Below are 19991 nucleotides of genomic sequence, written 5' to 3'. Positions count from 1 at the left end.
TAAGTATACGGCCATTGGATTAGCATATCATCTCGATCTCCGATTATACTGACAGAGCAAACGGCAAAGCTTGTACTGCTACTACCTGACCTCTGCAGTAGTCAGTCAAGTTGATCAGGTGATGCTACTACCTGACTCGATTAAACGCGTAGCTCGACGTGATTATCGATCGAGCAAGTGACCCATGCACGCATAGTCTAGATCTCACTCAGAAAAACGCAAGAAGCATCTTTGGCAGCGTTGGAAGGAGGAGAGAATCTGAAATGTGCTTTCCGGATACTGACGAGCCCTACCGGCGTCTTATGCTTGTCGTCCCTGGGCAACTAGCTGACTGACCCCCGTATTAATTATAATAGATCGCGTATCAATTCAGAGGTCGTTAGCAGAAACTTCCACGAGCTCCGCGCCAACTTGGGCTACCACCCGCTACACTGAATCCTCGCTGTAACTGTAATTTTTAACAGCTCCTCCTCTGCCTGCCCTGCCCTGTGCAGCAGAAACTTGCATTGAGGATCGATGCTATTGTGTATGGCTGCATCTGAACCTGTAGCCACCACCTAGCCTGCATGTTACTTGACAGTGTCCCTCCAAATTTGCTCTGGATTATATTCAATTTGAAATTTGGACGGTGGTAGTATTTGTTCCTCGGTGAAATGCTTTACAGTTTTACAACCAAGGTGGCAAGGTGTAGGTGAGTTTTCTGCATCTCGGCAGCCAGCTACTTGCGTGCAATGAACCTGTTATCTCAAGAGGACACGCGTACAAGGTCGTGGCAACAATGATGGTGTCTTACAGGAGGCAGCGACTATCCACTAGCCAATATCGTGCTCGTACTGATCGATCCATGCTATATATAGAGGGCCAGGGTCGGCCCTACGTACCGATCACCAGGTGTTCTGACCTGACACGGATTCAGCTAATCTTATCTTATATTTATTAATTGAAGGCTCTTTTTGTGCATTCACATTAATCTAAAAAAATCATAGAAATTCTTATAAAAAAATAAAACATTCAACCGTCGAATTAATTGATTGATTAACTGTAACCGTGGATCAACAAACAGACAAAACAACATAGAAGATTAAAAAACAAATCATAGAGTTCAACCCCAAAACTACTTTTTGTATGCCTTTCCTTCATTTTTTTGGGTTGTAGATACCGTTTGTCTAGCAAGGTTACGTCAGCAAATTCCAATTTAGCTACGTTAGCAATCAACAAACTTTTTCAAATCAATTAAAATATACCAATTAAATATGCGTGTAATCAAACATTAACAAATTAAAACAACAGAGCGCAAACATATTACGGATTATCACATAAAAATAATATCAAAGAATTTATAATGTATTTCAAAAAATAATATGAGATACGGTGACGACATTAATAATAATAATTTCAAAAAATCAAGAAACAAATAAAAATCAATTTGCATAACACATAAAATGAAAATTATAAATTAGATTTATTCACAAATAATAAACATGATTCCAATATTATGAACAAAAATTATATTTATATTTTACATTCTAATATTTAAATATAAATAGTTGATATATCTTAGCATATAACTATTATTAATATAAATATGTATAATTCAACCGTAAGCTAAATTTCTAACATGTGCAGTCGTCCAGATCGATACGTCAGTTAAGAGTAGTAGTGATCGATATATTGAGCTCTGCATGTTTGGTCAAGTGTCCTTCTCGCACCAACCTCACCCCCGGGGGCGGATCCACCGTGGGGGCAGAGGTGGAACAAGCCCACTACCCCGGGCACACTAGGGAGCTCGTGAGTCACTCTTCAATTTTTAGGTACGGAAGAGAAAGAAGAGAAGAGGAGTATCCCAGAGACCTGACGGCTCACCCCATCCATATATATCTTCACACTAAGTGTTCATGGCCCTATGATACTATGGACGATTGGCATTTCTTTAATGGAGCGGTGGACACACCTTATATATGTTTCTAAAAGAAGTTTTCATAGTCGGTTCCCTGTAAAGCTCATGTCAAATTCTTGCGTTCCAAACATGCCCTCGCTTATGCCATGGCAAGAGCTCATAAAGCTTGAACTGCATCGATCAAGTGAACAAGACGTGCCAATGCTAACTGACAGAATCCACACCAAATGAACTCCTCGTCACACAGAAGGTTCGTACGGAAATAAAATAAACAAGCTATACACATCTCACAGGCATGCAAGACGCGAGTCACTACCGTAAGCTGAAGATCATGGCTCACTGCCTAACACGGCGTCCCAGACGTCCTCGAAGGCGGCGAGGATGGCCGGGTGGTGGCGCGGCGAGTTCAGTGACAGGTACCACACCAAGAGCTCGCTCAACGCGTCGGCGCCGCAGATGCGCTGCCCGGCGACCATCTCCACCATCGAGCTCCGGAAGTCGGCGTATGGGTTGTGCGATCGCTTTACCACCGCCATGCTGCCCGCGGCGGCCACGGCGCCTCTGTCCTTGCCATCCATCTTATTTTCCTTCTCGTGCTTATCCGTCGGGGGCTGGGACGCATCGTGCGGCTTGGGCGCGCGCCTCGGCGGTGCGCGGCGAGGCGGGTTCTTGTGGCGCTTTGGTCTGGTGCTACCGCCGGTGGTGTTGTAGAAGTCCGAGGTGGAGTCGGAGGAGAAGCTGAGGGAGGAGAAGAGGGTCGACCTCGTGTCGGCATCCTCGCGCCTCTCTTCGTCGGTGTCGGTGGAGGGCGACCAACTGTACGACGGCGGGCGCAGGTTATTGCTACTGCCCTTGCGCGTCCCGCTCTTCACAGCCGTGACGCCATTCGCCGGCATCGGGGAAGGCAGGAGCGCCGCGGCGCCGATTGAGTGGCCGGAGCAGTCGATGGACACATGAACAAGCGCCCGCACGCTGCGTCGGCGGTGGCGACGTTGGCATCTGCCATTGAGCTTGGACCGCGGCTCGTGGGCGCGCCCTGCGGGAGGTGGTTCTTGGCGCGAGGTGGCCGCCGCGGCATTGGTGTTGGCGAGGCCGACGAAGGCGGTGGCCGAGGTGGTGGTGCAGGACGAGTTGAGGAGGATCTGCGCGAGCCGCTGCCTAAGCCGGGCGCCCATGCCCACGCCGACGCCGTCGCCGTCGCCGCCGGCTTTGTCGTGGCGGCTCTTGTCCATGTAGGACTCGCGAGCACTTGACTGTACAGGTGAGTTCATGTCTTGTGGTCTTGGTCTCCTCACGTTGGCGTGGCGAGGGGCTTAAAATAGTTGGGCGACGAGATCGCTATAGTCTGGCCAGATAGGTGGGCAGGACCAGCTGCATGTGTCGAGCAGTCACGCGGGGAATTTGCACAGGCTTCACAATAAACAGTTCGGTTCCTGGATTTTGCATTATTTTTAAGCAGCGCTTGATTTTGTAGGTTCACACAAGCATCCAAAAGATAAGCAGGTACCTCGTTTAAATGAAAAAAAGGCTAGACTTTATGCACTCTGGGGTCAGCAATGCAGTGATGCCTCGGCCTTGCTGATTCCCCGTGTTGCGCGCGTGCGTGCAATGCGCTGCCGAGACATTGCAGCGTCTCTCTCGCAGCCGCTGCTCATGGCTGCACTCCCGCATTGCCTCGGCTGGTGCTCGAGGGAAGAGAATAATCACGTCGCCGCACAGCACAGCACAGCACAGCAGAGCTCAGTGTCACTCGCTGAGGTGTTGAATTTTGGTGGGGTTGACTGCTTCGGCTGCCGCGCAACACGAAGTGTGCGATCGGGTCTCGTGATCTCGCTGTGATGATGCGCCCGGCAGGCAGCGGGTTGTGGGCGCAGGGGCCGCAGCCGGCAGGCGCGAGCATACGCGGCGGCGTCGCGCACCCAGACACCCTCCTGATTCCTGAACGATGTCATTGTCATATCCCGATGCCCATGATTCGGATTTTTACTGCTCCACCGAGCACATCAAAAGAGAACGGGAGAAGAGTCGAGAGCAATATCAATATTGTGTGAAAATTGAACAGAATGCACGACAAGAGAATCTTCAATTCAACGAGATATAGAAGCTCGAAAGGAGCGAGAGCAGCAAGGTTTGTTTATTAAAAAAAAAAACCCTCCAAGTCTCTGATGCTACTATTTTGCTGTTGCATCGACCTTACACGAGCATGTTTGAGTTTTTGTAACCAAAGCATACACTCCAAAGGCATGCACCAAACAGGTCGATGAACATTGGCGTATGTGCAAAACTCTGTGCCCAGCTTCGCCGATTCAACTTGAAAGCTATTCTGTCACGAGAGCACAGGCATCTACTTATCTACATGTACAGATACAGTATCTTTCATCCTCTGACCTGAATTTGTTTCCACCGATTCAGCCGAGGAGATCACATCAAACACAAACAGACATCCGCGTACTTCTTGCTCCCCGTTACCCCTCGGTTTGATTTCGAACGAGCAAAGATAACACAACGGCCTAGCTAGCCTTTAGAGTCCCATCTCAAAGTTTGTAACCACATGATCAGGATACAATACAAACGTTGCAAGCTTCCAAATTCCAATGCAGCAAGAGGCAGATATTAATAAGCTGTAAGCACTCCATTATTAGTGTGTCATTTGTGCAAGTTCATCAAGAGCTAAATCCAAGGACGCAAAAGCTAACACCAAGAAAGCAATCATTACACAGTCCCTTTTAGAAAAATAATTAACAATCTCCTTCACATTCAAAAAGTACGTACTTGGACGCGTCATGTCATGCGTGTACGTTACGTGCCAATCAGTGGCCAAGGACGATCGGGTGACGCGAGCTGGCGTCACCTCGCGCTTCACGGGGCTCGTTCCTTGTTGGATCAGTTGCGACCTCCCGTGTCCCGGCTACAGAAGAATCCCAAAGTGCCGGCTGGACAGTACTAAGCACGCAGTGTCAATACAGGCAGATGGCGCAGGGAGGAAGAAGGCGAGAGGTGGCATGCAGATGCAGATGCAGCTGCTGAGCCTGGGGCTGTCCATCGCCTTGCATCGTGCCAGACGTCGTCTGGCAGTGATGCATGTACGTGTGCATGCATGCAGAACAGTGTAGTACCATCCACTGTACACGCTGAGCCAAGAGATCCAGTGCCGAGCGAGACGTCGGCTGGTGCCGACGGGCAGAGACGACGGCTCACGCACGCACGAATGCATGAGCTAATCCAACCAAACGGGCCATGCATGGCATGGCAGCGTATGTACCACAGACAGTAGGAGCGCTCGCGAGGACCATGGCGTTTTGGACGCTGGCGCTGTGTTCGTGCCCAGGCCAGGTGCTCGTGCTTGATCGGTAACCGACGGCGTGATCCGCGGACTGGTCCGGTGCACTTGCAGATACCGCCCTCTCGTCCGTGGTTTTCAGGGCCAACAGGTGCGGATTCCGCGCGGGATGTCAGGCGGTTCCCGTGTCCCTGCTCACTGTGTGACACTATTCTCAAGCAGCGCCCGTTCCGGCAAATCAAATGGATTGCTTGCCTGCTTACTGTAACAGCGTACGAATAAGAGGCCCAGTCGTCACCTGTGAGAGCCGTTGGCACACGAGCTGCTTAGTGTACTTCCTCTGAGAGAGATTAAAGCATGTGATAACTAAACAAGTTGCGAACGGACATGGTGCCCGGTGGTAAGGCACCAAGCGAATGCCGAACCAGCAAGGGCTCAGGGCCCCCATCTTGTACGCTCCAAATTGGTCTTTAAAGTAAGCCTCGGTTTAAGAGGTCTGGTGCTAAAAAAAAAAAGTAAACAAGTGAGTTAGGTTCGAAGCTAAGATGAAATGGTTCATCACCAACTCCCAAACAGTCTATAAAACACAAACGTTGCCGACACAACTTGCTTAATTAGTGTATGAACCGTGATAAAAATAAAATCTAGCATGGCTAAATTTTAGCCTCAAACCAAGCGAATGCCAACTTCCTAGACACGACCAAAATTTAGCTTGGTTAACAAACCAAACATGCCCCTAGAGAGATCAAAATATGGACAGCGCCAACATGAATACATGGCTCTCAGCACAGTACATGATTTCTGATAGAGTTGCTGTCATTAGAAATCAAAAAGATGCTCCCCTCATCAAACTTCGTACCTTCATTGATCATTAGGCAGAGTTACAAAAGTTGCGTTTCAACAAAAAAGAAAAATCGTATACAGCTATCCTACGCTACGGCAAAAACAATGCACCATTCTCTTTCATTACAGTCTGCGTTGCGTATACCAAACTCCGAGGGGAAAAATAAAGGAGACCAGCCTATCAGGAACAAATGACAGAACCGGCCTAGTATGGTGATATGGTCCAGGGGAAAAAGGGACCATTCTCACACTCTGCTATCTAATCGTATTCACACTGCACAAAGCCACCTCCTTTAAACTGATATGGCAAACAGCAGTACTTCGAGATCACCTTATTTACAGAGAAATGGGTCAGCACTCTGTGAAGACAATACGTGTTTCAATTTTCAAACACTGCTCCGGGAACAATTCATCATTAAAAATCATTCTAGGGCGCTGAACTGCTGCTTATCTTCATGATAATTCCTCACTGTGCCATCCAACTCTGGAAATGCAGCTAGAACAAGGAGCTCTAGGAGTTCAAATGCTAGCTGCTTCAAGCAAATCGGGGACTGTATGGAAAACCAAATATAAATACAAGTCAAAAAGCAGATAGATGGTAACTGCTGTTTCATTTTTCTTACAGCCGTTACCTAAGGTTTCACAAATGCAGTCTCTTACTTTCTACAGTACTCGAGAACTAGTTTTGACTATCTGATTGCTTGAAGGAACTCAGAATGGGTTCATGGAGGTCGAATCAACTGATCTTAAATAGGTGTCAGCTGGTTGAGTTTGTCATCGAGGGGCTCAGGCTGCATGAATTAGTGCTTAACATGCTAATACACAGCTTCCCAATTACACAAGGAAAGTCTTACAGGAACAATGATTTGAGGCGACCAAAGGGGAGGGTGGTTTATCTTAGCTGCTTAAGCAATGATAATGGAAAATGGTGTGGTTTGCAGTGTCTACTGCCAGAGAACCTTAGCACCACCAATATAAATCAGCTTCTATGATAGTGGAACCCACACTGTACAGAATGCTGAGTAAAAAAAAGAGTAGGTTTGCACTCAGTATGAATTCAATTCTCCAAGAATACTTACCTGAAGAAAGAAGTAAATATCCTGAGCACATCTTTCATATTCCTTTCGACCAACCAGACTCACTAGTGCAGATGGCGCTTTATCTGCACAGAAAAAAACAGTACGATGGTAAAGAAGCTAACAAAACTCGAAGATGGCATTAGTTATGTATCATTCAGATTTCAGGCAAAAAGTCTAGTAGAAAGGAAGCATTACATCAACAAACAATGGAAGCAAAAAAAAAAAAAAGAGAGTATCAAGTTCACCTATTATTAATTCACGGACAAAATTTGCTCGATGAGCAGCTTCTAGCCGTTGTTCATCACTCAGATAGTTGGTCATGCCATTGTTCTGAGCACTAGGAGGAGGTGGTGCTGCTTTTCTCTTTGGATGTTTTGTCATAAAAATTCCATCAGGCCAGAGAATCTGTACACAGAGAAAACGAGAGACGGAGAGAGAAAAAAAAAGGTAGACTAAATTAGGAGGCAATTCTGCACAAAGTTCTGTTGAAGACAGGCAGTCGGTGAAACTGCCTAACTGCACAAAGAATATAGGCCCCTTTGTAACATGTTCATTATCAGCACCTTCTTTGCTAAAGATATCATCTGAGACTTACTTGTTCAACACGCTTTACTGCGAAAGCAACTATCCTCCCTTTCCTAAGTAACTGGATTTTGTCAATAAGCCAGTCATCAAACGTGTCTCCCATTCCCAATTGCAGTATTTGCTTTGCTACCCAAAATGCTTGACGCCTAAAAAAAATTCAGGAATTCAGAGTTGAATCTACAAGTGCAAACTATCAGAGTTACAGGTGTAAAATGTTAGGAAATCATAATGATGGGTGTAGAGTTAACTCACCTGATCCAGCCTCCATCTTGGAGCTGAAAAACCACATCAACAAGATGAAACAAGGGGACACTGAGATTTGGGCCCGTCCACTGCAATGATGTAGGTTTGAAGTTATCAGGCAGGCAGGCTACTAAAGTAAGCAACAACAAAAAAAGGAGAACCAATATATTGCTAAAAAATACGGGGAATATAGCTAGAGCAAACATGGAATCTTAATAGCAAGAAAATCACAGAAATAATTTGAACTTACATCATTAGGAGCTACCGAGTATCCATCAGACTCCAAAACTTGAGACGTGTCATCGGTTTCACTTGAATGCAGTTTCTTAGGATTTCCTGAATTTATTGAAAATGAGTAATCATTCTGCTCGGGGTCACTTCCAGAATTATCTTCATAAAGATTGGCAGTTGTGTTGCTAACACTATTTCCTAAATTCTTTTCCCCATTCCCTTTCCTAAATCTCAATCCATCACTGACAGCGAAGTCCCAGTCCTTATGCACAGTATCATCTTTATGTCCATGGAACGATTGACCTCCAGAGAATAAATTTACATTCAAAGCTTCAGAAGAGTTGAATGCCTTTCTATTCTTCTCATTTGATCTTTCATCTAAACTGACTGAGAGATATCAGAAACTATGCATTAAATAGTGCCAAAATGCAGGGATTTTCTAAAGAACTAGTCACTCTACTCCAAGAGTCCAACGCACCTGACAATGTCTGGATAACTGAGAGAGAGTCTGTGAATATGTATGTCTGCAATGAGGACATAATTCAATTTATTACATATCAGTTTTAAAAACATTGAGCTGATAAAAGTTAAATAAGGAAACTAACCTGTGAATCAACACTTAGAAAATCCCAGACTTCTATACAGCTTGAAACAATAGGAATTTGAAGAAGATTCTGAAGAATTAACAAGTAGAGTTACAGCTGAACTTCATAAGCAGGTTCCATATCACAGATCAGGAAGCACAGCAAACATGATAAACAAGAAAATGATTACTTCAAAGCTAGACTACCATATAGCAGCAGAAGAACAGAATGGGAATCTCACTAATGTTTTTACTAAAGATATAATAAGCCAATGTAGATAAGGATGACAATTAGCTGTCCATGTTATGAGATGACAAAAAGAAAAAATCATTATGCCCTCATGTATGTCCTGCGTAATTCTAAAAAGCGCAGCACCCTTTATACTCCAAAGCCAAAACTAAGTACAAATTAAGCAATCTCATGGTCATCTAATTCCGCCGTTAGAAGAATTAAAGAGACGAGCTTATTGTAAATGGCATAATTTGTATTCTCATACTACTAACGATTGCAATATTTTTCATCGACATATTCAATCGACCGTTAATGAAGGACGATTGAAGTTTAAGGAGATGCAAGTGGATAAACAACCATTCCCGGTTAATGTAATTGATCTCCAAGACGAGTATTCTAATTCGATCAGTGAACAGTACCCCCGATTAGCGACTAGGCGACACAGACGGATGTTCAAATTGAGAATGCAGTCGAATCGAAGAAGGCCGAACTACAATAAAGGATACTCGGGTAGATATATGGGAATTTACGTGGTTGAATAGGAAAAATATATTAGTTATAGAAAGTTTAAAGATCGGAAAGCATACTTGAATCATATATGTAAGTTTTATTCAGTTTGTACTAGGAGTCCTGATCTTATACGGTTAAGACATGCCGCCCTTTAAATATGAGAGGGTCATGTACGATTGAGAATCAACCGATCGATCAAGCACAATTTACAATACCTTTCGTCTTTTGCCTAGCTCTTGTAGTCCTGTTCTTTTTCCCATCTACATTGCTACCCATTCTTGATCTCGACGATTAAGGACAAGCCGTCGGTCACCCGCACTCCGACGGGGTCCTTCCCGAGCATGGGTGATGATGAAGGTCTGACGACGCAGCACCACAACCAGGATATCTTGGGAGCTGCTCGTCGGATATTGCACACAAGGTGCTCAGTGTTTGGCGTGTCACCTTTACACGTCAACACGTGCAAGATGTGTGCCTCGTTTTAGCCCCTAATGAAGTTGTTCTTAAAGTAAGACTTGAATTAAGTAGGCCTAAGAAACGAATTCTTGCCCAGAAACCTCAGTGCTTAAAACTCATGCTTTAGCGAAATATGGAGAGAGTAATAAACTAATTACAGTGTCTTCAAATAGCACAAGAAATATACCTTCAGATATACGTCAAGCAGCTTGCATCTCTCTCGAATAACAGGAACCTCTAAACCAGATGAGAGGAAATGCTTTGGAGGCAAATGAAGATTGTACTGAGTATATTCTTTCAGGCGCCGATGTAGCTCTTCAAAATGACGAAACCTAATTAAAATGCACAACAACCACAGAGAAGAAATAATGCGCTTAGAAAGTGAAGAAAAATGACATGTTTGAAAAATATCCACAGCAGCTCATCAAGCAGGAAAAACTTCAACATACTCACCTCCTCTTGATGGACCAACTATTGCTATTGGCATCGGTCACGGAAATAGAATACACAGCAAACATGCCAGACCCACTTTTCACAATGCTAGCTCCTACCACCTGAAAAGGAAAAATCTACTGAAGATATGTACCACCAATAGTTATCAGGATCGAGGTAGTTGTAATATGAAAATACGGTACCTCACATCTTAACTTTAAATAAGAGTCTTCCAGCACATTGGCACCGCAATAATTTGATGAATAAGAAGAGTTAGTTGATGTCAATGACAAGGATGAAGCATTTGCATCACTAAACATCCTAGCCATACTTTCCACCTCAGTATCCTCAACCTGTCCATCTGTCCTTGAATCATTTGCAGATGTATTTAGTATGTCTAAATCATCCCCAACCAAGAAAGAGGATTTCTCCACTTCTTGCCAGACAGGAGTCCTTTGAGCATTTGACCTTGACCTTTTTCTTCCTGAAGAAGTTCTTGACATTTTCAATTTTCCCACATGACTTATATTCTTCTTTGCTTTATGGAAACCAGAAGATTCAAGTGGGTGATGTATATGTGACGAGGTGAGATCTCCTTTACTTTTGCTTTCCCAAACTCTGGTAACAGGAGAGTCAAGGCCAGTCACATTATTGCTTTCGTCATCCTCAGTGGTGTATGAACTCTCACTCCCTACTCCAATGTCTTCTGGGCTGGCATGTTCTGCCATTTCTGCAGGTAGACTTTTTGGCAGGTGGTCAGTGCCATTTGAATATGTAGGTGTAGTTGAGTGTCTTCTTGGTTGCTGGTCCTCAGAATGAGTGAAAGATGTTTGCCTTTGAGGAATACTAGGATGTTGACAAATTGACTGCTGCACTGAAATGGTGCCTTGAGAAGCAGATCCGACAAGTACTTTCGCAACATGTTTTGTGTTTTCTGATTTGTAATTCTTCCCCTTTGTCCACATATCCTCGAGGTGCTCAGGTGCTAGAGCTCGATGTTTCGGTTGGGAGCTGATATCCAAGGTCAGTGCACGCTCTCTCCCATGACTCTCTGTAGCTGCTCTGTCACTATTTTTGGGATGTAACGGAAAACCATTATCCGAAGCAACATGGGAAATGGAAGGTAAACTGGTTGAATCAAGCGGATGTGAAGTACTGATCAAAGAAGTATTAGGGGGTTCTAGTTTCAGACTAGATGGATTTTTACTTTTACTGGGTTGTATATCTGATGCAGTTTTGGACTGACCCTGATGAAATCGAACGAGTTCAACACCTGAACTTGAGTGATCTATTGGAGCAGAAAATTCATCTACAGAGGGCATAGGAGGTTCCCTTTGTTTAACAACTGTAACATTCTCCAAGGGTTTTGCAACTCCTTTCTCCGCCTTATTGGCACGAGAAAGAGCTAAAGATTCAATCCGTTCATTTATAAACCTGCAAAATTTACATCTCAATATGGCGACATACAAAAATATTATATGAACCAGGTGCGGTGATTTACTACCTTGGATTTGCTAAGTTCACAACAGGTCTCAAAACGGCACATGCAAGAAGTTCCCGCACGGTACATCGGAAGAAAGAGCACTGTAAATCCTGAGGCTTCATTGTGGTTTGGATCAACCCATCAGCAAGACTTTGTAAGATCTAGAAGAAAAAAAAGCAGCATACATTAGTACAATGCTCAACTCACCAACCAACTTATGTGAGTACAAAATTAAGACATGAATTAGAAACTGGGAAGTGTTCACGGTAGCAATGAAACATAACGGAAACACCAAACATAGTAGTTCATCAAATTGCCCACCTGATCCTGAATGTTTGGCAAGAAATTAATCTACTAAGAGCAAGAATTGAGAAGTTCAACATCCACTCAGTCTCACCTTGTATTCGGCACTGGCTGAAAACAACGCAGGATGCAACTTGTTTTCAGCTATAAGGATCAGTTTCAGTTCAGCATCACGACGTTCTGACGGAAGGTTAACAATCTTCTCTTTCCCAATTTTGGCTTGACAGAAATGATAAAGGTCCAAATTATTGCATATAAGATCAACCAGATCCCTGGAAAAGGTAGTGAAGGTTTCAACACATGACATCCAATGTTCTGAAAAGGTTACATTGTTAATGTATTTATTGTGGTAAAACAATATTTTTACCTGGTTAGCAGATTGATAAGGTTAACATTTCTTGCCCGAACTGAAATCTCTCCAAGGACAGTATTAACTACGTTGATGAGTTCTTCTGGACCTTCCTTGTCAGGTGTTACACGGGAGTACCACAAATCGGTTACCCACTCTGTGACAAGGTGCCTTGTGAACTGTTCAAATGCTGCTTCAACTGGAGGCGAGTTCACCTTGCTCCTCCAATCTGATTTTCCATCCTTTTCGGTCAGAGGGATTTTCATTAATTCGGTACTTTTTGTTTCAACAAGTGGACGACTAACATCATGATCCGTGGTAGCTGTGCTCTTTCTACGGAGGTCATAGTCAAGTGATATGTAGCGAAATAAAACAATCAGAGCTGTGGCAACTGGCAGGTTAATCCATACTGAAGAGCTTGTCACTGCAATGGGGAAATCGGTCATTTAGCAGAAATATGAGCAAGGGGCAGTATTTTATATGTCTGCAATATAAATTTGTCTCAAAACGTAGCCCTTCTGCAACTTTTAAGGAACTACATTTCATTTCCTATTTGAGCATCCACTATCCACTGGCATGCTTCGTGTTTATCATCCTTGGCTCTAGACTCTATCATGCAGTCTTTAATAAGATTCAGCTACCAGTGCACATATTATTAACAGACTAGCGCTGATAAATAGCACCAAAATTCTTGATGCTCTAAATAAGTGATCGACCATCTAACATGAAAACGACCTAACTTCACAGCTCCGCAAATGTAACAGACTACAACACCACAGGATGCAAAAACTACGCAGCTACGCAAATGGGTAAAACGATGCACAAATTAGCACTCGCGTATCGGGGCAGTCTAAATTGCCGAAAACACGAAGTCCGATTGGGAATTTACGCAATGGGCAACCAATATAAGCCCTAATCACGGTACTAGGGACCGAGCAATGCGTCGACAAAATTGCCGACGCGCACGCATCCCACTGGACAGCGAAGCTAGCAACTAGTAACTGCTAAATTAAGATTTTGGAGAACTCACGGGACATGAGGAAAGCGAGCCCGAAGGCGAAGACGAGGAGCAGGACGGCCCGCTTCTTCCCCTCCTCCGCCAGGTCCCGCAGCGTCTGCGCCCTCAGCGCGCCGCCCGTCGTCGCCATCACCGAGCGGCTCCCGACGCCGACGGCGAGGTTTGGCGGGGCAAGCGGCGGCGAACGGTGGGAGAGGCGGCCGGCCTGGTTTTTGTTTCGGGGAGGGTACGGCCGGCCGCTGAGGTGGTGGTTTTTTCGGGGACGTTCACGGGTAACCGAAACATTTCCTATTTCGTTATTCCATTTTATTTTTTCGATTTGGTTTTTAAGCCATTCGAATCAATCGAAAATGAACAGTATCCCTGCATGGTGGGCCCGTTCCAAGTGAGCTGGCTCCGATTAATTCCTACCGGAACCCATCGATTCACTCCAAGCTGCCGCACCATGCAAAAAAAAAAAGAAAAAAAAGATTCACCTCAAGGCCCAGACACGACGCAAACATGGAAAGGCTTCCTGTCATTTGGGCTGGGCTTTGTGGACTAAAGAATTTTTTATTTTTATATTTAAATTTTCAAATTTAATAATTTTAGACTTTTGTTTGAAAAAACAGTAGGAATAGACGTCTGTTGCCCGTTAAGAAGGCCTAGCCCAAATGAAAAAAAACTGGGTAACAGATAACTATAGTTGCTATTTTTTTAAATGGCCGTCTAAAATTGCTAAATTTGAAAAAAAATTGTGAACAAAATATCACGATCAGTTTTAAAGCATCGAGTAAGTTTGCCAATTTTGAATTATTATATTTCTAGTGCAAGAGTCAACGTGTGTGCAGCTTTGGAGCAGAAAACGCTAAGACGCAGTTAAATTTTTGGCCCGCTTTTCAGTGTGCCGATTGAATTTACCTTTTTGTAGGTTCTATTCCTTTTATAAAAAAAAAGCTTTGGTCGAAGTACACCAGAGTTGAATCAGAAGGTATCAATGTGCTACTGCAACTTTGTTATTCGAAGTACACCAGAGTTGACAAAGAAAAATGCCTGATACTAATGCTCAAAATTCCTGTCTCATCCCTATCTCCCATGCAAAAGATGTGACATGTCCATCCCTGGCCTGAACCAGCACAGCACAAAATGCGAATCACGCGCCGGATCTGCTGCCGCCGTCGTATTGTCACGTCGTATTCTCTCTCTCTCTCTCTCTTTTTCTCTCTGTCAACGGAGGATGGTTCGATACAAGACACTTGACAGGTGCAGACGCGAACACTGCATCGTCCCGTTCCCGGTTGTCATCGTACTATTCGCGGTATCGCGGCGCCCAAAAACTCCAGGGCATGTTCACACTCACCGGATTCTGCCGCGGGTGAGCTAATCTTAGGAGCTAAGGTAGAAAGTAAGTTAAAACGTTTGTGGTTTATACGTGATGAGTGATTGATAAGATTATCGATTTTATTGATTGAGTTTTAGATTATTTAAGTTTGGTTGGAGTATTTTGATTATGGATTAATTGAAGTTATAGTTGGAGAAATATGTTTGTTTATCTCAGTAGTGTGTAGGTGATGGATGCAATTTGATGGTCGACGGTGGGTGATCAGGGCTAAGCAGGTGTTTGGTGTCGGATAATAAGAAAGTCGAGCGGAATTAAGAGTGATCCTAGATGTACACGTGAAGGTCAAGCAAAGTAAGAAACGAAGGATGAAGATAGCGTGTTGACAAAGTCAAGTTAAATGGATGCGGTCTGAGAGATTGAGATCGGGAGGGACTTACCGATGGTTAGGATCGCAAGACATAATACACGTATCGCCATCAGAGCACTTGCTTAAGGTGTAAGCAAGTGACAAGTCACGTTTTAAGAAGCATACAGAGAGTTTCATGATTGAGCCCCAAAATCATAGGAGGATTGAAGAGGTATATGACACCATTGTGAAACTTGTGTCGAGACGAAACTAAGTCATAAAGGCGCCGTGTCTGTTCGATAGACAGATAAATAAATGGATCAAAATACCCACAATGATAGGTAGAAGTGTAATATAAGAGAGAAGTATTTTGGTAACAAGTTAGGAAACTTAGTGATCGACTTTTCTATATCTATAAATAGAGGAGTAGTTTTATAAGAAAGTTTGAATCAACCACTTGAAAATCAAGTTTTCTAGATCTATAAATAGAGGAGTAATGCTATGAGAAAGTTTGAACCAGCCACTTGAGCCTATTATGTCACCCATTTAAGAGCCTACTAATAAGGTTTTAGAGAAGAGGAATATGAGTGCTTAGCTCATGTAATATGTGAGAATTTTTGAGAGAAAATTTCTTATAATCCGTTTAAAATAGAGTTGATCTCTCATTGCATGATTAAGTTTATGTTTTTCATATACTTGAATTCTCCTCATTTTAGACTCTCTATTTGTTCCCTTACAAGTTTGTAAGTTTTTCTTTTTTTTAGTTATTTTTTTGGTTGATTTTCGTTTTTATTTTTGAGCTGCGATTTTTCAACCTTAGAAAGTTGTTATTCTCGTTGCTAGAGGTATAAACATTTATATACTCATATATTTGAGAGGTTTTTGAATCCACTTACCTCTAGACCATCATTTTTGAAGAGTTGTTTTTTTAGTGACTGTCTTTTTGCTTTGTTATTCATTCAAGTTTCAAGTTGTTATGCACAAGGATATATGAAATAGTCTTGAATAGAGCCAATAATTCATATTTCATCCATGAGGTCATATTAGCTTGAAACTTTATTTCTCGTTTTATCCGTCTAAAGTTTATGTTTCTATTTGTGTATTTTTAAGTAACATTGGTTAAATAAGAAGTAGATCGTCTATTTTTAAAAAAATTATAAGACATCTATTCACCTACTCTAATCGTATATTTCGGTTCTATATTGAAAGAGCTTACACTTCATCCTCGGACATGATCCACTGATTTTCTTGATAAAGTTTGTGCAGCAAGGAGAAGACATGTCTAAATTTGTGTGGAATGTAGTCGCGGTGGAGCTCGCGTAATGATAGTCGACATGGCAAGACTGACATCCCTGTCCCTGAAGGCCATTGAGTGGGCCATGGATACAACTATCCACCTGATGCAATTTTTTTTTTTTTTTTGGAAAAATGACGCATGTTACCCATCCCACAAGATGTCCCTCGTAATCGTGCTCTCCCTCCACCGGGTGTCCTAAAGATCAATAATAACGGTCTACATCTTATCACGGAATTGGATCAATCGCATGTCATTGTTGAGACCGATTCCCAAGTTTTGGTGAAGCTATGGAAGTCCAAGAATAAACATCACTCGAAGATTATGACCAATCCTGGTACATATCCAAGAGCTTATTAAATTGAACTCCTCTTCATTTTTCCTACTTTTCGTTCAGCGTTCGGTAAACTTGGCCGCTCACTTATGTGCCAAACATGTCAGATCGTAATCCGAATGATTAGCGAAGAGGACTTGATCTTGGTCTGAAAAAGATTCTGCCGCGCGTGAGTAATTGCCGGATCCCACCGCTAGCACATGTAGACGAGAAGAAGAAAAAATACATGTAACATATAAGAAAGAATTTTTCTGTAAGAACCGATCTCATATAATTTTTTTTGCATCAACATGCCCGGTACGCGCAGTGCGCCACCGCCAGCGCCCGACGCGTGCCAAGTGCCAGAGCAGCTCACCGTCAGCAATCACGCCGGCGGGCGCGTGTCTTCTTCCAATTCCCAGTACCGTACGTGGCTAGCTGCAGCGCCGACGTGGATATCGGTTGAACGGCGTGGATGGTGTGCGCACGCTCTTTGACTTGTGCCAAACTTTTGGTGGCCACCGGATCGATCAGGCGAAGTTTGGCATATATTTTCTCACTAGCACAGATGGAATCTTCTTGCAATTGCGCGTGCATTGTAATTCCTCAAAGTTAAACCAGCTGTCTAATATACGATCACAGCAAGGAAATTGTATCTGTCCTTCACACACACAAACACAAGATCAAGTTCGGCGGCAGATCGACAAGGTGTGTACCGCCGCATCCCCACATACGTGTGGCTGAAGGAAGATGCGCCGGTGCATGCACAGCCCAGAAGCATTCACATTTCACATGGCGAAATGCGTAGCTGGAGACGTGGCATGGACGCACGACACGCGAAACCAAAGTTGAAATGAAAATAATATCTCAATATTTTATATCAAGTAGCGCCTAATACAGCAGGATTAAGAATTGATCCCAAGAAGAAGAGGCCAGAACATGCTGCACACATCAGTAATCAATTACCTCTCCGGTATAATTTAATATAACACGGACGCGCGTACAAGTTGTTTCATATAAAAATCCAAAAGGCTCTCTCTCTCCCTCTCGGCAACGACTTGCTCAAGTTCAACGCTTCTCCCTGTCTCCCATGCATAGCCCCAACTCCATTGCACGCACTTGACTAGGTTGCAGACTCGAGCTCGTCTCAGTGGCCACTAGCTATGTCTGGAGCTGGAGCTGGAGCTGGAGCAGGAGCAGGAGGAGTAGATCGTGGCCTCTACGGTGATCCTGCTGCTGACTTCATCTCCTTCGACCACGTCGACGTGGACAGCTTCTTCCAGAGATCGCCGTGCGCCGGCGAAGGAGGCAGCGATGGGCTCACGGCCTGCTACTCCAGCATCAACGACTACCTGCAAGGCTTCCTGGGCCCCGCGGGGATGGCGAGGCACTCGGATGCGTCAGGCCCCCTGCGCGATGACGCTGTGAAGCAAGAAATTGTGGTGCAAGCGAGCGGCCACGTCGACGGTCAGGGCGGGGGTGCCGCCGGCGGTGGCGCGCCGGTCACGCCTAACTCGTCGTCCAGCGACGCAGGTGAGGAAGAGCCGAGGCGGCGGTGCAAGAAGGGTAGGCCGGAGGAGAAAGAGGAGGAGGTTGGTGATGACGAGGGATCCGCAGCCGAGCGGAATTGCAAGTAAGTGTACAATTTTGGTGCAACTACATGCGCTAATTTCGTTGTAGAGTTTCTTATTGGCTATCACAGGCACAGTTAATCAGATCTGGACATCAAGCTAAGGGAGAATAGTTTTTTTTTCAAGTGCTAGCTAGATCTTCATTTATCTGAACAAAAAGATCCTCGATCTGTACACCAGTATGCGAACTCAATAAATTAGGGTTTGCTACCTAGCTTGACCGACAAACAAAGCTTACTCTTGATCTACATATTCAATTCCATTAAAAAAACACGATCAGATTAGTTTGAGAAAACTGCACTTCCGATCCCCTCTTAATTGTTTACTAGTTTTCATTTCTTTTCTTTCATGAATATCCATGCTGATAATTTTGCAGACAGTAGCTAGTGATCAAAATTTATTGGTTATTGAGGACCCCAACGATCAAATCACCATAACTTCACGAGATACTAAATTCTTTCTTGATATGTAACCGGCCATGTTTAATTCAGGAACAAAGAGAAAAAGAAGAGAGGCGAGAAGAAGGCGCGGGAGCCCCGCGTGGCGTTCAGGACCAAGAGCGAGGTCGACCATCTGGAGGACGGCTACCGGTGGCGCAAGTACGGCCAGAAGGCCGTCAAGAACAGCTCGTACCCAAGGTGCCTGCACCCGTACACCCTTCTCTATCACTCTTGCATCCATACGTACGTCTGTAATCCAACATCGTATCATAGTGACCTGACATGAATATGCACCATGCACGGCGACAGCTTACGAACCATTCATGCATGTGCTCGATCAGTTCAGAAAGCGGCCGGGACTGGAGCTGATCTGATCGATATGTGTCCGTGTGACTGATCGCAGGAGCTACTACCGGTGCACGGCGGCGCGGTGCGGGGTGAAGAAGCAGGTGGAGCGATCGCAGCAGGACCCGTCCTCGGTGATCACCACGTACGAAGGGCAGCACACGCACCCGAGCCCCGCGAGCGTCATCATCAGGGCGGCCGGTGGCCGCTCGCCGCTGCAGCTCGACCTCGCCGGCCGCGCGATGACGAGCCAGATCGACTACGCGCGCAGGTCTAGCTTACCTGCAGCTGGCCTGCGCCCGCCGATGCACCTTCTTCTTCAGGAGCACCGCGCTTCTCCGCAGCTGGCTACGCACGGCGGCGTGCGGGACTTCGTTCCGGCCTTCCGCGATGGGCAATGGCATTGACCACGAGCAGATTCGCCTCAACGATCTTCACGTTATAAGCACCAACGATCTTCGATTCTTACATGGCTTTGCTTTGATCGTGGCGCGACATGCATATTATATGATATGGCTCACGCGGGACCGATGCTACTGCGTCCGTGACGCCGCATGCCCGAACTGTGCGATCGTAGAGTTCGGACTCGGTGCTCTGCCGCGTGTTCAGTTGCAGGTGTACAGATAATCGAGTAGGAATTCTTGACAGTTACTATATATGCAACCAATTATACCCTACGTAACTACGTTTGCTCTTGAACACATAAATTGTTTAGGTAATCTATGAATGTATTCAGTTGCACTTCGAAATGTGAAACTTTTTCTCTCTCCATATTCT

General features: G+C 44.6%; 3 protein-coding genes across 6 annotated transcripts; 1 reads left to right on the top strand and 2 right to left on the bottom strand.

The window, feature by feature from the left end:
- Positions 1–2057: 2057 nt before the first annotated feature.
- LOC133885578 (transcription repressor OFP8-like) lies at positions 2058–3193 on the bottom strand. Its single transcript, XM_062325307.1, has one exon. It carries the CDS (start codon positions 3166–3168, stop codon positions 2227–2229), a length of 942 nt encoding a protein of 313 aa, XP_062181291.1. The 5' UTR covers positions 3169–3193; the 3' UTR covers positions 2058–2226.
- Positions 3194–6026: 2833 nt separating this feature from the next.
- On the bottom strand, positions 6027–13805 carry LOC133884943 (uncharacterized). Of its 4 annotated transcripts, none has more exons than XM_062324555.1 (15): positions 13537–13805; positions 12525–12930; positions 12252–12429; positions 11876–12015; positions 10575–11805; positions 10393–10493; positions 10127–10271; positions 8764–8832; positions 8637–8682; positions 8178–8545; positions 7937–8016; positions 7695–7830; positions 7345–7504; positions 7100–7182; positions 6027–6571 (listed from the first exon to the last, which is right to left on the bottom strand). In XM_062324555.1, exons 1-15 carry the CDS (start codon positions 13652–13654, stop codon positions 6443–6445), a joined length of 3390 nt encoding a protein of 1129 aa, XP_062180539.1. In that variant the 5' UTR covers positions 13655–13805; the 3' UTR covers positions 6027–6442. The 4 variants fall into 4 exon arrangements, with proteins under 4 accessions (XP_062180539.1, XP_062180540.1, XP_062180541.1 ...); XM_062324556.1 differs by having other exon boundaries at positions 8178–8536; XM_062324557.1 differs by lacking the exon at positions 6027–6571 and adding an exon at positions 6578–7026.
- A 3924-nt stretch (positions 13806–17729) lies between these two features.
- Positions 17730–19985, top strand: LOC133884942 (WRKY transcription factor 23-like). Its single transcript, XM_062324554.1, has 3 exons — positions 17730–18431; positions 18921–19067; positions 19273–19985. Exons 1-3 carry the CDS (start codon positions 17962–17964, stop codon positions 19619–19621), a joined length of 966 nt encoding a protein of 321 aa, XP_062180538.1. The 5' UTR covers positions 17730–17961; the 3' UTR covers positions 19622–19985.
- Positions 19986–19991: the final 6 nt, after the last annotated feature.

Source organism: Phragmites australis, chromosome 11, assembly GCF_958298935.1.
Source record: "Phragmites australis chromosome 11, lpPhrAust1.1, whole genome shotgun sequence".
In the NCBI taxonomy this organism is placed as follows: Eukaryota; Viridiplantae; Streptophyta; class Magnoliopsida; order Poales; family Poaceae; genus Phragmites; species Phragmites australis.
This window is presented reverse-complemented; position numbering and strand designations above follow the sequence as displayed.